At 45.5% G+C, this 16184-nt stretch overlaps 1 protein-coding gene across 1 annotated transcript; it reads right to left on the bottom strand.

Annotated features, from left to right (window-relative positions):
- Positions 1-5075: 5075 nt before the first annotated feature.
- Positions 5076-14851, bottom strand: LOC123769735 (synaptic vesicular amine transporter; the record flags this gene model as incomplete). Its single annotated transcript, XM_069301473.1, is given in 5 exon segments — positions 5076-6848; positions 7029-7165; positions 8488-8671; positions 9245-9471; positions 14750-14851. Coding segments are annotated over 5 exon segments (728 nt in total), but the record flags the coding sequence as incomplete, so codon positions are not given.
- Positions 14852-16184: the final 1333 nt, after the last annotated feature.

The raw sequence follows: 16184 nt of genomic DNA, 5'->3' as shown, positions 1-16184 counted from the left end.
GATATCCTAACATTATCCCATCGTCTATCCCACGTACCACATCTGCCTTTATCTCCTGTAACTGAATTAAAACTATTTAGTGACCAGTTTTCATTCCATGAGACATCAACCATACAAATAAGTATATAAAAAATTACTGAAGACTTTACGTCAAGCTCATTCTTGCACTGTTAAAGAAATAATTTTTTTAGATGCAAATGCCTTTACAGTACAAGAACACCAGGAAAAAACAATAAAGCATTTTAATTTATCATGAAGAAAAATAACTATAGAAAGATAAAAATCAACAAAACTTTAAAAGTTAGCATAGTCACTTGCAAAATATTTATCTCTGGATGTGGTTTGGGTCAAGATTGTTAATCTTTCCATGCATTTCTGTAGTGGAAACTGTTTTCATGACAAGTGTTTTATCAATAAGTGCCTCTATGGTAAGTGCCTTCACAGTAAGTGCCTCCATGGTAAGTGCCTTCACAGTAAGTGCCTTATGGTAAGAGTCTTCATGTTGTATTAGTTTTTAAATGGCATCAGAGTAACAGATTACATTATTTTTATTTTAACACATATTTCAGATTTCTTATATTGGTGATGATGTTTAGTGCTTCCCTACCATGGTGATGATGTTAAGTGCTTCCCTACCATGGTGATGATGTTTAGTGCTTCCCTACCATGGTGATGATGTTAATGCTTCCCTACCATGGTGATGATGTTAAGTGCTTTCCTACCATGGTGATGATGATAAGAGCTTCCCTACCATGGTGATGATGATAAGAGCTTCCCTACCATGGTGATGATGTTAATGCTTCTCTACCATAGTGATGTTTAAGTGCTTCCCTACCATGGTGATGATGTTAAGTGCTTCCCTACCATGGTGATGATGTTAATGCTTCTCTACCATGGTGATGATGTTTAGTGCTTCCCTACCATGGTGATGTTAAGTGCTTCTCTACCATGGTGATGATGTTAATGCTTCCCTACCATGGTGATGATGTTAATGGTTCTCTACCATGGTGATGATGTTTAATGCTTCCCTACCATGGTGATGATGTTTAGTGCTTCCCTACCATGGTGATGATGTTAAGTGCTTCTCTACCATGGTGATGATGTTAAGTGCTTCCCTACCATGGTGACGATGTTAAGTGCTTCCCTACCATGGTGATGATGTTAAGTGCTTCCCTACCATGGTGATGATGTTAATGCTTCTCTACCATAGTGATGATAAGTGCTTCCCTACCATGGTGATGATGATAAGTGCTTCCCTACCATGGTGATGATGATAAGTGCTTCCCTACCATGGTGATGATGTTTAGTGCTTCCCTACCATGGTGATGATGTTTAGTGCTTCCCTACCATGGTGATGATGTTTAGTGCTTCCCTACCATGGTGATGATGTTTAGTGCTTCCCTACCATGGTGATGATGTTTAGTGCTTCCCTACCATGGTGATGATGTTAAGTGCTTCCCTACCATGGTGATGATGTTAAGTGCTTCCCTACCATGGTGATGATGTTAATGCTTCCCTACCATGGTGATGATGTTTAGTGCTTCCCTACCATGGTGATGATGTTTAGTGCTTCCCTACCATGGTGATGATGTTTAGTGCTTCCCTACCATGGTGATGATGTTTAGTGCTTCCCTACCATGGTGATGATGTTAATGCTTCTCTACCATGGTGATGATGTTAATGCTTCCCTACCATGGTGATGATGTTAATGCTTCCCTACCATGGTGATGATGTTTAGTGCTTCCCTACCATGGTGATGATGTTAATGCTTCCCTACCATGGTGATGATGTTAATGCTTTCCTACCATGGTGATGATGTTAAGTGCTTCCCTACCATGGTGATGATGTTAATGCTTTCCTACCATGGTGATGATGTTAAGTGCTTCCCTACCATGGTGATGATGTTAATGCTTCCCTACCATGGTGATGATGTTTAGTGCTTCCCTACCATGGTGATGATGTTAATGCTTCCCTACCATGGTGATGATGTTTAGTGCTTCCCTACCATGGTGATGATGTTAATGCTTCTCTACCATGGTGATGATGTTTAGTGCTTCCCTACCATGGTGATGATGTTTAGTGCTTCCCTACCATGGTGATGATGTTAAGTGCTTCCCTACCATGGTGTTGATGTGCTGCTCTACCTTAAAACCATGATTGGGTACCTTCCAACTATGGTAAGCTACTGCAGTTCGCAGACTCTTACTGGGGAGTGTGTCGTGAGTTTGTGGTGGTGCGTATGGTTGTGGTGGTGTGTATGGTTGTGGTTAAGTGTATGGTTGTGGTTGAGTGTATGGTTGTGGTAGTGAGTATGGTTGTGGTTAAGTGTATGGTTGTGGTTGAGTGTATGGTTGTGGTTGAGTGTATGGTTGTGGTGGAGTGTATGGTTTTGGTTGAGTGTATGGTTGTGGTTGAGTGTATGGTTGTGGTGGAGTGTATGGTTTTGGTGGTGTGTATGGTTGTAGTGGTGTGTATGGTTTTGGTGGTACGTATGGTTGTGGCGGAGTGTATGGTTGTGGTGGAGTGTACGGTTGTAGTGGTGCGTATGGTTTTTGTTGAGTGTATGGTATTAGTGGTGTGTATGGTTGAGGTGGTGTGTATGATTGGGGTTAAGTACACGGTTGTGGTTGAGTGTATGGTTGTGGTGATGTGTATGGTTGTGGTTGAGTGTATGGTTTTGGTGGTGTGCATGGTTGAGGTTGAGTGTATGGTTGTGGTGGAGTGCATGGTTGCGGTTAAGTGTATTGTTGTGGTGTGTATGGTTGTTGTGGAGTGTATGGTTATGGTGGAGTGTATTGTTTTGGTTGAATGAATGGTCGTGGTGGTGAGTATGGTTGTGGTTGAGTGTATTGTTGCGGTGGAGTGTATGATTGTAGTAGTGTGAATGGTTGTGGTGGAGTGTATGGTTGTGGTGCAGTGTATGGTTGTGGTTGAGTGAATGGTTGTGGTGGAGTGTATGGTTGTGGTTGAGGGAATGGTTGTGGTTGAGTGAATAGTTGTGGTTGAGTGAATGGTTGTGGTTGAGTGAATAGTTGTGGTTGAGTGAATGGTTGTGGTGGAGTGAATGGTTGTGGTGGAGTGTATGGTTGTGGTGGAGTGTATGGTTGTGCTGGAGTGTATGGTTGTGATGGAGTGTATTGTTGTGGTTGAGTGAATGGTTGTGGTTGAGTGAATAGTTGTGGTTGAGTGAATGGTTGTGGTTGAGTGAATAGTTGTGGTGGTGTGTATGGTTGTGGTGGTGCGTATGGTTGTGGTGGAGTGTATGGTTGTGGCGGAGTGTATGGTTGTGGTGGAGTGTATGGTTGTGGTGGAGTGTATGGTTGTGGCGGAGTGTATGGTTGTGGTGGAGTGTAATGGTTGTGGTAGAGTGTATGGTTGTGGTGGTGTGTATGGTTGTGGTGGTGTGTATGGTTGTGGTGGTGTGTATAGTTGTGGTGGTGTGTATGGTTGTGGTGGAGTGTATGATTGTGATGGAGCGTATGGTTGTGATGTGTATGGTTGTGGTGGAGTGTATGGTTGTGGTGGTGTGTATGGTTGTGGTGATGTGTATGGTTGTGGTGGAGTGTATGGTTGTGGTGGAGTGTATGGTTGTGGTGGAGTGTATGGTTGTGGTGGAGTGTATGACTGTGGTGGAGTGTATGGTTGTGGTGGAGTGTATGGTTGTGGAGTGTATGATTGTGGTAAAGTGTATAGTTGTGGTGGAGTGTATGGTTGTGGTTGAGTGTTTGGTTGTGGTGGAGTGTATGGTTTTGGTGGTGTGTATGATTGTGGTAGAGTGTATGGTTGTGGTGGTGTGTATGGTTGTGGTGGAGTGTATGGTTGTGGTGGAGTGTATGGTTGTGGTAGAGTATATGGTTGTGGTAGAGTGTATGGTTTTGGTGGAGTGTATGGTTGTGGTAGAGTATATGGTTGTTGTGGAGTGTATGGTTGTGATGGTGTGTATGGTTGTGGTGGAGTGTATGGTTATGGTGGTGTGAATGGTTGTGGTAGAGTGTGAATGGTTGTGGTAGAGTGTGAATGGTTGTGGTAGAGTGTATGGTTGTGGTGGTGTATATGGTAGTGGTGGAGCATATGGTTGTGGTTGTGTGTATGGTTGTGGTTGAGTGTATGGTTGTGGTTGAGTGTATGGTTGTGGCGGAGTGTATGGTTGTGGTTGAGTGTTTGGTTGTGGTGGAGTGTATGGTTGTGGTGGAGTGTATGGTTTTAGTTGAGTGTATGGTTGTGGTGGAGTGTATGGTTGTGGTAGAGTGTATGGTTGTGGTAGTGTGTGTAGTTGTGGTGGAGTGTATGGTTGTGGTGGAGTGTATGGTTTCAGTTGAGTGTATGGTTTTGGTGGTGTGTATGGTTGTGGTTGAGTGTATGGTTGTGGTAGAGTGTATGGTTGTGGTGGAGTGAATGGTTGTGGAGTGTATGGTTGTGGAGTGTATGGTTGTGGTAGTGTGTGTAGTTGTGGTGGAGTGAATGGTTGTGGAGTGTATGGTTGTGGAGTGTATGGTTGTGGTGGTGTATATGGTTGTGGTGGAGTGTATGGTTGTGGTTGTGTGTATGGTTGTGGTGGAGTGTAAGGTTGTGGTTGTGTGTATGGTTGTGGTGGTGTGTATGGTTGTGCTTGAGTGAATGATTGTGGTTGAGTGTATGGTTGTGGTGGAGTGTATTTTTGTGGTTGAGTGTATGGTTGTGGTTGAGTGTATGGTTGTGGTGGTGTGTATGGTTGTGGTGGTGTGTATGGTTGTGGTGATGTGTATGATTGTGGTAGAGTGTATGGTTGTTATGATGTGTATGGTCGTCGTCGTGTATATGGATGTGTTGTAGTTTCTTATGTCAAAAGAATAAAAGAAAGAGAGAGAGAGAGAGAGAGAGAGAGAGAGAGAAGAGGAGAGAGAGAGAGAGAGAGAGAGAGAGAGAGAGAGAGAGAGAGAGAGAGAGAGAGAGAGAGACGATGGAGAGAGAGATGTGAAGGTCGTCTGGTGTACGTAGAGTGCTTCCCAAATGTGACCGATGGACTGGTCAGTGTACGCATTCCAGACGACCTCCTCACCAACTCCTCCGGAATCAGAGCCCCTCACCCCCATCCCCCTCTGTCTCTTCTCTAAGATCCGTCTCCTCTACCCCCCTTCCTCATCAAACTCTCGCAATCTGCCACCTCTATCCTTCTAGGTAGTGAGCATGAAAGACAGAAATGCATTGAATTGAATTTGCAGTATGAAAGACAGGAATGTGCTGAGTTTGCAGTAAGAAGGACATAAATGCACTAAATATGCAGTATCAAGGACAGAAATACACTGAATTTGCACAATACAAAACAATAGTGAATTTGCCTTGAGATTGTTCCATCTAAAAATGCGCTTGATTGGCGTCAGTGAAGCTAGAAATGCACTGAAATAGCCTTCTATAGGCCTGAAGAACAGAAGATTGATAATTTACGAATCAGAAATGCATTTGCTTCACCCTGTGAAAGCCCAAAAATCAATGGATTAACCCCGTGCACGTCAGATATACGGTGCATTGGTTCTATGTAATCCTGAAATGTATTCATGTAAGCTAGACATATAATGGGTTGGCCCCATGTAAGCCAAACATATAATGGGTTGGCCCCATGTAAGCCAAACATATAATGGGTTGGCCACATGTAAGCTAGACATGTAATGGGTTAAACCCAAGAGAAAGAGAATTGCAGTATCCTTACCACATCATGATCCCTTCATTATACACATGTCAAATGCGTTGTTAAGAAGCCTGTGTGGAGTGGGATCGGAGCAGCTTCGATCCCCGGTTAAGGTGTCTCGGGTTGTATGTGACGTCACAATCGGTATATAGTTGCTCTCGTACAAAAGAAATGTGTTTCGAATCGTTGTTCCAAGTTGCAAAACATCACAATATCTCATCACATTGTGAGTATATTTGTGGTACAGTTACGCTTCTCATTTACACGCTCGGGAATAGGCTGTCGAAGGTGCCTATAAGAGTGGAGTCGGGGGTGTGGGGGAGCTGGCCAGTCGCTAGCTTAAAATACACCTGTAGTCGTTAATGCCAAAATCAAGTTAACTGGTCTCCCAATTCAATGAGAGTTTAACTTTTAATTTGTCTTTTTAAGTTTTCGGTATATTTGCAGGGCCAGCACATACCTTCCTGCAGCAGACTGGCGGCGCTGCTGGTAGGTACTGGCTCCTGCGGCGAGTCGTCGTTCTGAAACTTTCTCTTCTACAATTTCTTGAATCAACCATGCCGTCTCCCATTTATATATCTTTATGAAATATATCTGGACACCTTGCTTCGAGTTGGAAGTAGTTCGACACGTATCTTTCCGCTACGGCCAGTCCGGAAAAAACTTGGATTCTTCGGCAGAATTTCGCTCTTGAGCCACGGAGTCCGCGTTGGCTTGTGACGGCACGTATTCTCAGGCGCCGCTCTCGAAGTCTCTCTGAACACTCCTGAGGCCAGCCGACACGGCTACCCCTGATAAACACGACACTATGCTAGCCAGAATTAACCCGATTTGACCCCACAAAAAGCCAGATATACATTTAGTCCAATACTATTTTGCACAATTGATATATTTTATCCGATACATAAATTTTACATCGATTATTATATACGGCTGCATTGCCTCCATAAAACACACCTCGTGTACCTATGTAAATTCATAACTTTGTCACACATTAACTTTCCTAGATTACCAAAAATGTTAACTGCCTTTAAATATCGTAATAAATTCTTTTAGAGATAAACTCGTTCCTTATCACCTCCTTTACTTTACAAAGATGAGTTCTTTAAGGGCAAGTCTCCTCCTCGTCTTCGTTCTTGTACGTGACATACCTCACTGACGACTTCTCTCCGTATATCAAGTTCTGCCGGGCGGCACAAAACACATCATTAAGAAACTTATTACATATATATTGGATATTCTGTTATTATTAGGTAATTATTACTAGTTCCATTATTTATAGTCAATTATTATTGCCATATGGAGCATTATTATTGTTTTAGAGAGAGACTGTAAGAAAGAGTACGAGAGTGAAGAGCCAGACCTGGCGTTCGCCTGTCTTGGCGGGAGGCGACTTGAGGCAGTACATGAAGGGAGCGTACAGGAAGTTGATGATGGCCACTCCGTACAACATCCACTTGAACCCAAACGCCTGCACCAGAGTGCCGGAGAGTGCCGGTCCTGTTGGGGGTGGAGGCACTGACTGTTAGTGGAGGCACTGACTGTTAGTGGAGGCACTGACTGTTAGTGGGGGCACTGGCTGTTAGTGGTGGGCACTGGCTGTTAGTGGTGGGCAGTGGCTGTTAGTGGTGGGCACTGGCTGTTAGTGGGGGCACTGGCTGTTAGTGGGGGGCACTGGCTGTTAGTGAGGCACTGACTGTTAGTGGAGGCACTGACTGTTAGTGGGGGCACTGACTGTTAGTGGTGGGCACTGGCTGTTAGTGGTGGGCAGTGGCTGTTAGTGGTGGGCACTGACTGTTAGTGGTGGGCACTGGCTGTTAGTGGGGGGCACTGGCTGTTAGTGAGGCACTGACTGTTAGTGGAGGCACTGACTGTTAGTGGAGGCACTGACTGTTAGTGGGGGCACTGACTGTTAGTGGTGGGCACTGGCTGTTAGTGGGGGGCACTGGCTGTTAGTGGGGGGCACTGGCTGTTAGTGGGGGCACTGGCTGTTAGTGAGGCACTGACTGTTAGTGGAGGCACTGACTGTTAGCGGAGGCACTGACTGTTAGTGGGGGCACTGACTGTTAGTGGAGGCACTGACTGTTAGTGGAGGCACTGACTGTTAGTGGGGGCACTGACTGTTAGTGGGGGCACTGACTGTTAGTGGGGGCACTGACTGTTAGTAGAGGCACTGACTGTTAGTAGAGGCACTGACTGCTAGTGGGGGGCACTGGCTGTTAGTGGGGGGCACTGGCTGTTAGTGGTGGCACTGACTGTTAGTGGGGGCACTGACTGTTAGTGGGGGCACTGACTGTTAGTAGAGGCACTGACTGTTAGTAGAGGCACTGACTGTTAGTGGAGGCACTGACTGTTAGTGGTGGCACTGACTGTTAGTGGGGGGCACTGACTGTTAGTAGAGGCACTGACTGTTAGTGGTGGCACTGACTGTTAGTGGCGGCACTGACTGTTAGTGGAGGCACTGACTGTTAGTGGAGGCACTGACTGTTAGTGGAGGCACTGACTGTTAGTGGGGGCACTGACTGTTAGTGGAGGCACTGACTGTTAGTGGCGGCACTGACTGTTAGTGGTGGCACTGACTGTTAGTAGAGGCACTGACTGTTATTGGAGGCACTGACTGTTAGTGGGACACTTGTTAGTAGAGATGTGTCAGTCAGCGGTGTAACTCAGTTAAGCTTTAACCAGTAACCACTCTGAGTGGCGGCATTGGACCTCATTAGGTCACACGTGATAGTTAACCTGCTTTTTCGTCTCTCTGTCTGCCTGTCAGTGTATTTGTCTATCTTTGTTGCTCTCTCTCTCTCACTACACAAAGAGCTCACCAATAGCAAAGCCGAGACAGAAGGCGACGTCGCCGATGGAGTAGACGGAGCCGTAGACGGCAGAGTGACGGAGGTCGACGAGGTAGCCTAACTCCGGCATCATTGACGAGTCGACCATGCCGATGGCGAAGCCCAGACCTGCGTTGGGGGCGATCAGGTGGTTGATGGTGGTGGCGCTGGGGATCTGTGGATTGGTGTGAGGGAGTTACTGCTGGGGGAGGGTGTTGGAGGGTGTTAGAACTTGGTGTGAGGGAGTTACTGCTGGGGGAGGGTGTTGGAGGGTCTTGGAGGGCGTTGGAGGGCGTTGGAGAGCGTTGGAACTTGATGTGAGGGAGTTACTGCTGGGGGGAGGGCGTTGGAGGGTCTTGGAGAGCGTTGGAACTTGATGTGAGGGAGTTACTGCTGGGGGGAGGGTGTTGGAGGGCCTTGGAGGGCGTTGGAGGGTGTTGGAACTTGATGTGAGGGAGTTACTGCTGGGGGGAGGGTGTTGGAGGGCCTTGGAGGGCGTTGGAGGGTGTTAGAACTTGGTGTGAGGGAGTTACTGCTGGGGGAGAGGGCGTTGGGTTAGGTTACACTCATGAGTACACAGACACAGACAACACCTACACATTTAATGGAGTTAAATACACTCTTATGAAACACCACAAACGTTAATGAGGAACCAAACCCACTCACATGAGAGCTTAACACACGTCACAGGGCCAGAACCGCTTACATGATCCACAACATACATTTATGAGACAACGGGGGCACTCACACTCATGAGACAGATTCCGATGATAACGAGGCCGATGAGGGAGGCGAGCCACCTGCCCATCAGGTGGCCGAGAGGGCCGAAGAGGTTTGTGCCGATCAGGTAGGAGATCGAGGCTGGAATGAAGGCCGCTCCGAGCTGCCACTCAGGTGCATCCATCGTGTCCATCATCCAGAGAGGAAGAGATGGCTCCAGCATCCCTATACCCATGTTGGCGAAGGTGATCGCTCCTGGGGGAGAGGGGGGGGGAGAACGTGAGTGTTGGTGATGGTTCCTGGGGGGGGAGGGAAGGTGAGTCTTGGTGATGGTGATGGCTCCTGGGGGGGAGGGAAGGTGAGTCTTGGTGATGGTGATGGCTCCTGGGGGGGAGGGAAGGTGAGTCTTGGTGATGGTGATGGCTCCTGGGGGGGAGGGAAGGTGAGTCTTGGTGATGGTGATGGCTCCTGGGGGGGAGGGAAGGTGAGTCTTGGTGATGGTGATGGCTCCTGTGGCAGGAGGGAAGGTGAGCCTTGGTGATGGTGATGGCTCCTGTGGCAGGAGGGAAGGTGAGCCTTGGTGATGGTGATGGCTCCTGTGGCAGGAGGGAAGGTGAGCCTTGGTGATGGTGAAGGCTCCTGTGGCAGGAGGGAAGGTGAGCCTTGGTGATGGTGAAGGCTCCTGTGGCAGGAGGGAAGGTGAGCCTTGGTGATGGTGATGGCTCCTGTGGCAGGAGGGAAGGTGAGCCTTGGTGATGGTGATGGCTCCTGTGGCAGGAGGGAAGGTGAGCCTTGGTGATGGTGAAGGCTCCTGTGGCAGGAGGGAAGGTGAGCCTTGGTGATGGTGATGGCTCCTGTGGCAGGAGGGAAGGTGAGCCTTGGTGATGGTGAAGGCTCCTGTGGCAGGAGGGAAGGTGAGCCTTGGTGATGGCTCCTGTGGGGGGGGGGAGGGAAAGTGAATGATGATGATAGTTATTGTGGGACAATGGTAGAGAACAATATATACTTCAAATATATGTGAAAAGTTCACCTATCACATATCCAGTGTTGCACATATCGGTGGAACACAGGATACACTGAGGAACAGTGTATCACTGCCCAACCACGTACCTGGACACCACTTCAACCAAAAATTCAACATTTAATTTAGTTTTAACATTAACTTTTCGGGCATTTGTTTTACTAGAAAATAGTTTTGCTGTGGTAGAAAACGGTGTCCTAAAAATAAAGGACCAATGGCATGTTTTAAATGGGGGGTTTTCTGGAAAATCCCAAAATGTTGATTTTTTTCAGAAAAGTCACACATGTGGGCTAAGTATAGGCACATAAAGATGACAAAATAAATTGTTACACTATGTTGGATTATTTCAGGCATCCGAAGGATTCATATAACCTTTTATATGAAACAGATGCGACATATGAATCATGAACCTTTTACTTATGTTTTAATCAAGGACAATTTTCATGATAAAATATGCATGCAAAACTGTAAATATACTTTTAAGTAATTATTTTTGTCTTCATGTATACAAAAGAAACATATGTGGCTACATAGAAAATACAGCAGTTCAGCATATAGTGCACGTAAAAAACATATATCTCAATAATAAACAGTTCTTTCTTTGTAAGAACGCCTTTAACATGTTGCTAGTGACTGTCTTCCTCAACCTCTGTACCCAGAGCGTCAGAAGTGTTCACCATCCTGTGTGGTGTCACCTCAGTGTTCACCACAACCACATAGTTCTGTGTACGGTAAAGTTCCACTGAGGCAGCTACACCTCCTAGTTGTGTGTCCTTTTTCTTATAAACACTTTATCGCTGCAGGATAGATGGTGGTGATGGTGAGGGGAAGAAGGTACCATGTGCGTGACAGCCTCCGCTCTCCCTGCTTCCACCCACAGTTGGTTGGGGATGAAAAGTGTGGGTGTGAAGCATCCAGCATGAACCCATATCATGGTCACTCTTGATATGTGTTGTATAAGTGCTACACGCGCTGGAGGTGGTTGGGCTCTTCTGCATACTTCTGTGAAGATATGTACCAGCGAAGTTCTGTCACTTTTGTGTGTACTCTCCTTGTACTGTGGAGTTTGCATACAAATTCCCCCAAAGCTTTCACAGTTTAATCACTCGGAACATTTTCTTGCCTTCCAAGTGACCCGAAGACATGAAGAACATGAATATCAGAGGCGAAAATTTTTAAGATGGATGAAGTTTTTGTTTTGCCGGAAAATTTTGTCGTTTGCTTGGGTCTTATCCTCGCCAAGCGTCTAATGAAGTGGCCCACTGAGATAGGACGTCTTGAAGAACTCTGCTCTGTCAGAAACCATGTAGCTGGGCACAATCGTGGGTACCCATGTAGCTGGGCATAACCGTGGGTACCCATGTAGCTGGGCACAAACGTGGGTACCCATGTAGCTGAGCACAACCGTGGGTACCCATGTAGCTGAGCACAACCGTGGGTACCCATGTAGCTGGGCACAACCGTGGGTACCCATGTAGCTGGGCACAACCGTGGGTACCCATGTAGCTGGGCACAACCGTGGGTACCCATGTAGCTGGGCACAACCGTGGGTACCCATGTAGCTGGGCACAACCGTGGGTACCCATGTAGCTGGGCACAACCGTGGGTACCCATGTAGCTGGGCACAACCGTGGGTACCCATGTAGCTGGGCACAACCGTGGGTACCCATGTAGGTACCTATGCACAAGCAGTAAGAGGACATCAGTGTCCCGTGAACATATGTCAAGTACTGCTGATGTGGAGTTGTTACTGACATCAGTGGCATGAAAGATGGTGAGAGTGTCAGTCTCTTCGTGGCTGTTTGTGTGAAGACTTTCTGCAAGTCTACCACGGCTGCTCTGTGCTGCAGTGCCTTACACCACTACGAAATCTGTCTCGGTGTTTAGTGAGAAATACAGAAGATACTTCTCTGCCAGATAATATGTCACTTCTGCCTTTGTTTTTGTGAGACAGAAACTGCTTCATTGGAGTGTTTGTGAGAATTGTGCTCTCATGTACATGATACTGATTCTCATCACCTCTGAGCACTTATCTCGCATCTTCCCTTTCAAGGATCCTTGAATATATTGATCAAAGATCATTCTGACTTTATAGCTAGTTGTTGCTTCAACAAGACTTGCAACAAAGGCATCTGCAAAATCCTTGCAGATCTTCATCTTGTCAGTTTTCGCATGGAATTCTACCAGTATCATAACATTCCAAATGACAATCCTTGTTTCTGGTTTTTAGTCAGAGCATCAACCATTAGGGAGCCGGTCGGCTGAGCGGACAGCACGTTGGACTTGTGATCCTGTGGTCCTGGGTTCGATCCCAGGCGCCGGCGAGAAACATTGGGCAGAGTTTCTTTCACCCTATGCCCCTGTTACCTAGCAGTAAAATAGGTACCTGGGTGTTAGTCAGCTGTCACGGGCTGCTTCCTGGGGGTGGAGGCCTGGTCGAGGACCGGGCCGCGGGGACACTAAAAAGCCCCGAAATCATCTCAAGATAACCTCAAGATCAACAGCAGTTTAACCTGCAGTGTCTTGAAGCCCTTTGGGGACCCCTTTGGAGCCCTTTGGGATCAAAAGGGCTGAACATGGCCAGATAGAGATAGTCAGTAGCTTTTCAAAAGATGATGTTTGAAGATTCATACTTTTTGGGCCATTGTAGTTTGCTTGTCATATAATGCAAAGACGAAAATTTATGTCACATTGTTTCTTTTTTTTATGGCTGGCTGTCTTGAAGCTCCATTGTGGTCTTTTTCTTGCTTGGTTCTGTAACCCTGTAACACATAATAGCAATGTAGACCTAACCGTCACACTAAATCACTTCATGCGAATGGTATATTACACAATTAGTGGAAAGAGAATATCATAGAGGAAGTACAAAAGATTTGTAATAAGTGAACTACAAGTACGCATCCAACAACTACAGTATTGTATCCCACACTGATGTATACACTGTAACAAAGAATACACATCCGGGACTGGACTCTGAATGGAACAATTGTTGAAGTAAAGAAAAAAAGGAAAGCAAATAACACTGCTGAAAAATTATAGACATTAATCTTATTCTCGACCAGTGTTGTGAGTGGATTAGTAAGAAATATCCTACCAGAGTGTCTAGGAAACGCCATTGGGATTCATTGATTCCAAATTCACTGAAGGAGTCAGCCAGTGGGACACTCTTGCAAGCTCTCAACTGCGACCAACTTTTCCAAACGATTGTAAACAAGTCAAATGGAACAACACATAGTGGAGAACATTGCCTCAGGAATGCCGGAGGAAGATTCTAGGAAGGACGAAGCACACCTCCTCGCTGTACAAGCCTCCCCATGCTGGGAACTTCCTGTTGGCTATTCCTAATTCCGCCTTGGGCACCCGTCTAGATCGGTGTTGCCCTGCGCCTTGCCGCTCCTGCCTCCACCAAACACTGATGTATCTGTAGCTATGCGTCAGCAGACCAATACGGCAGCCATGGTCTCATCTGTCGTAAGTCCCAGGGAAAGATTGCAATGACATCAGCTGGCTGTCCAGTACAAAGGGAACTTCAGTGGTGCAGACCTGACAACAGCCAAAAGCGCCCAGATGGAGTCACCCTACAGCCATGGAGGGAAGGTAAACAGGTCGTATGGGACTACACGTGAGCGTCTACATTGGCTGATACCTATCTACCTTACAGCACAGTTGAAGGAGGCGGGGCAGCCACCTTCAGGGAGACCCAGAAAACTAATAAGGACAGGATCCTAGGACGTTGTTACAGGTTCGTGCCAACAGGCTCAGAGACTCTGGGCACCTGGGGTAAATGTGCACTTAAGTTCCTAAAGGAGGTGGGCGAGGAACTCATTAGGCAAACTAGAGACTCAAGAACAGCCAGTTTCCTGTTACAGCGCCTCAGTGTCGTCATCTAGAGAGGAAATGCTTGCTGTATCTAGGGCACGCATCCCACCGCTGATGATCAAAATGTGGTCTGTGAACAACAACTGCTCTGTATGCTAACCTTTTGTATATACAATACGCTGGACAATGGAGATCTTTATGGAAACCATTGACAACCTTATATTTATTTCAGAATACAAATGCATTTGACAAGCTCATACATACTTATAATAACTATTTGGTGGAAAGACTACGGGGTCACCATAGCCCGTGCTACTTGGAACTTCATGTTCCAGGTAGCGAATCTTTAACAACAACAAATTGGTGGAAAGTACCAATACTCCCATTGTTTACATTGTCTCAAAGACAAGTAGAAACAATTAAAAGGTTAAAACTAAGCAACCACTTATCTTTCAACCAATCACAATGAAAATCAACACAGTGACACGCAGGCATCTAAATTAACACATGTCAGAAAAATATTACGAAACCAAAACATAAGAGCAACTATGCAGAGCTCTTGAACATCGGGAAGGATATAATGCAGCTGTCGGGACATATTGTTACCTATTAAGACATAACACTAGGTATAATTACTAGCAATCTAGGCGATGGCTATTAATATACACTAATCTGGCTTGAAGAAGCACTCACCGGCTGCAATGATGATGTAGGGGTCACTAACTAGTTCTCCGAGTGTTGGTGCCTCTTCCTCCTGCTTCACTACCGCCGGCTGAAGCACTAACAGTTGCAGCACTGAGGACAACAACAGAATATGTTACAAACTTCACAAGTCAGATGTTACTATTTTCACAAGTCATATGTATGTTAAAATTTGTACACGTCAGATGCATGTTACAATCTTCACGTCATATGTTGTGTATGTTATATTTCTCACAAGTCAGTTGTATGTTATAATTTTCACAAGGTTGATATATGTTATAATTTTTACAGGTCAAATGTATTTGTTAAAATTATGACAATTAATGGCATGCTTGACTGAAGACTACAAGGTAGATATTACGCATATTATAAGTTTGATGTATTTACGACAGTTATGGCAACTGTCGGGGCTCTAGACAGCACCCTGCAGATTTGCTTTCTTTCTGTACGTCAAAAGTAAAAAAAATATTTTATTCATTACATTATTTATTTAGCAATTTTAAAACACACTTCAAAAATTCTGAATCAGTCGAAAAGATACAAAATTAAAATCAAGACAATGAGTGGGAGTGAAATACTATACACATAAAATATGAAACAATGACAAAATAACATATTATTCACAAATTGTGTATGGGAAAACATTATACAAGTATGTGAAAGATCTAGTGTAGAATACAACCTAACGTGTGGAAGTTGCTTTTAACTCACAAGACTCATTTTATCGAGATCCCAAACATAAATTACTCGCCAGATTCCCATAAAGTATTACGAACGGCATTTGAGATATATTGTATTATATCCTCGCACTGAGAAAACTCACATTAACGTGATGAATCAATGAGAAAATCAATAGGAGCCATGATGAGGATTCGAACCTATGCTCTGGGATACGCCAAAGCATAGGCCTTAGACAAGCAGGCCACGACATGGTCAAAATGATTCCAACCTGGAATTCTACTGAAGCCACGAGGGTTTCTGAGGCTTCCACTGAAGCCGAAGTACCCAGAGCATAGAATCGAATCCTCATCACGGCCTCTACTGATTTTCTCATATTATATCCTCACTTGTAATTTTTCTCTGATGCTTCAGGAGACCTGGAAATCAGGACAAATGACATTATGGTTGGATTTGGTCATACTGATATCTAATCGAAAGTAATTTAACAATGCTTAAGCAATGGGACCACGTGAGTAACATCAAATGTTGCTCACGTGGTCCCAGCATGAGAGGTAATTCGATGAAATATCTGTGCTTAAAAAAGATCACCGAGAGCTGTCGGGAATTGGGTTAAGGGTCAGACAACTTCCATTTCTTTTGAACAGTCAGTGTGGCCTAGTGGTTGAAGTACTGGACATGCTAAGGTGCATGGAACCTTGGCTGTCTGGGTTCGATGACCCAAACAGTCATGATGACTAATATTACA

The sequence above is a fragment of the Procambarus clarkii genome, chromosome 45 (genome assembly GCF_040958095.1).
Source record: "Procambarus clarkii isolate CNS0578487 chromosome 45, FALCON_Pclarkii_2.0, whole genome shotgun sequence".
Classification (NCBI taxonomy): domain Eukaryota; kingdom Metazoa; phylum Arthropoda; class Malacostraca; order Decapoda; family Cambaridae; genus Procambarus; species Procambarus clarkii.
The sequence above is the reverse complement of the archived record's forward strand: the minus strand, read 5'-3'. Positions and strand labels throughout refer to the sequence as shown.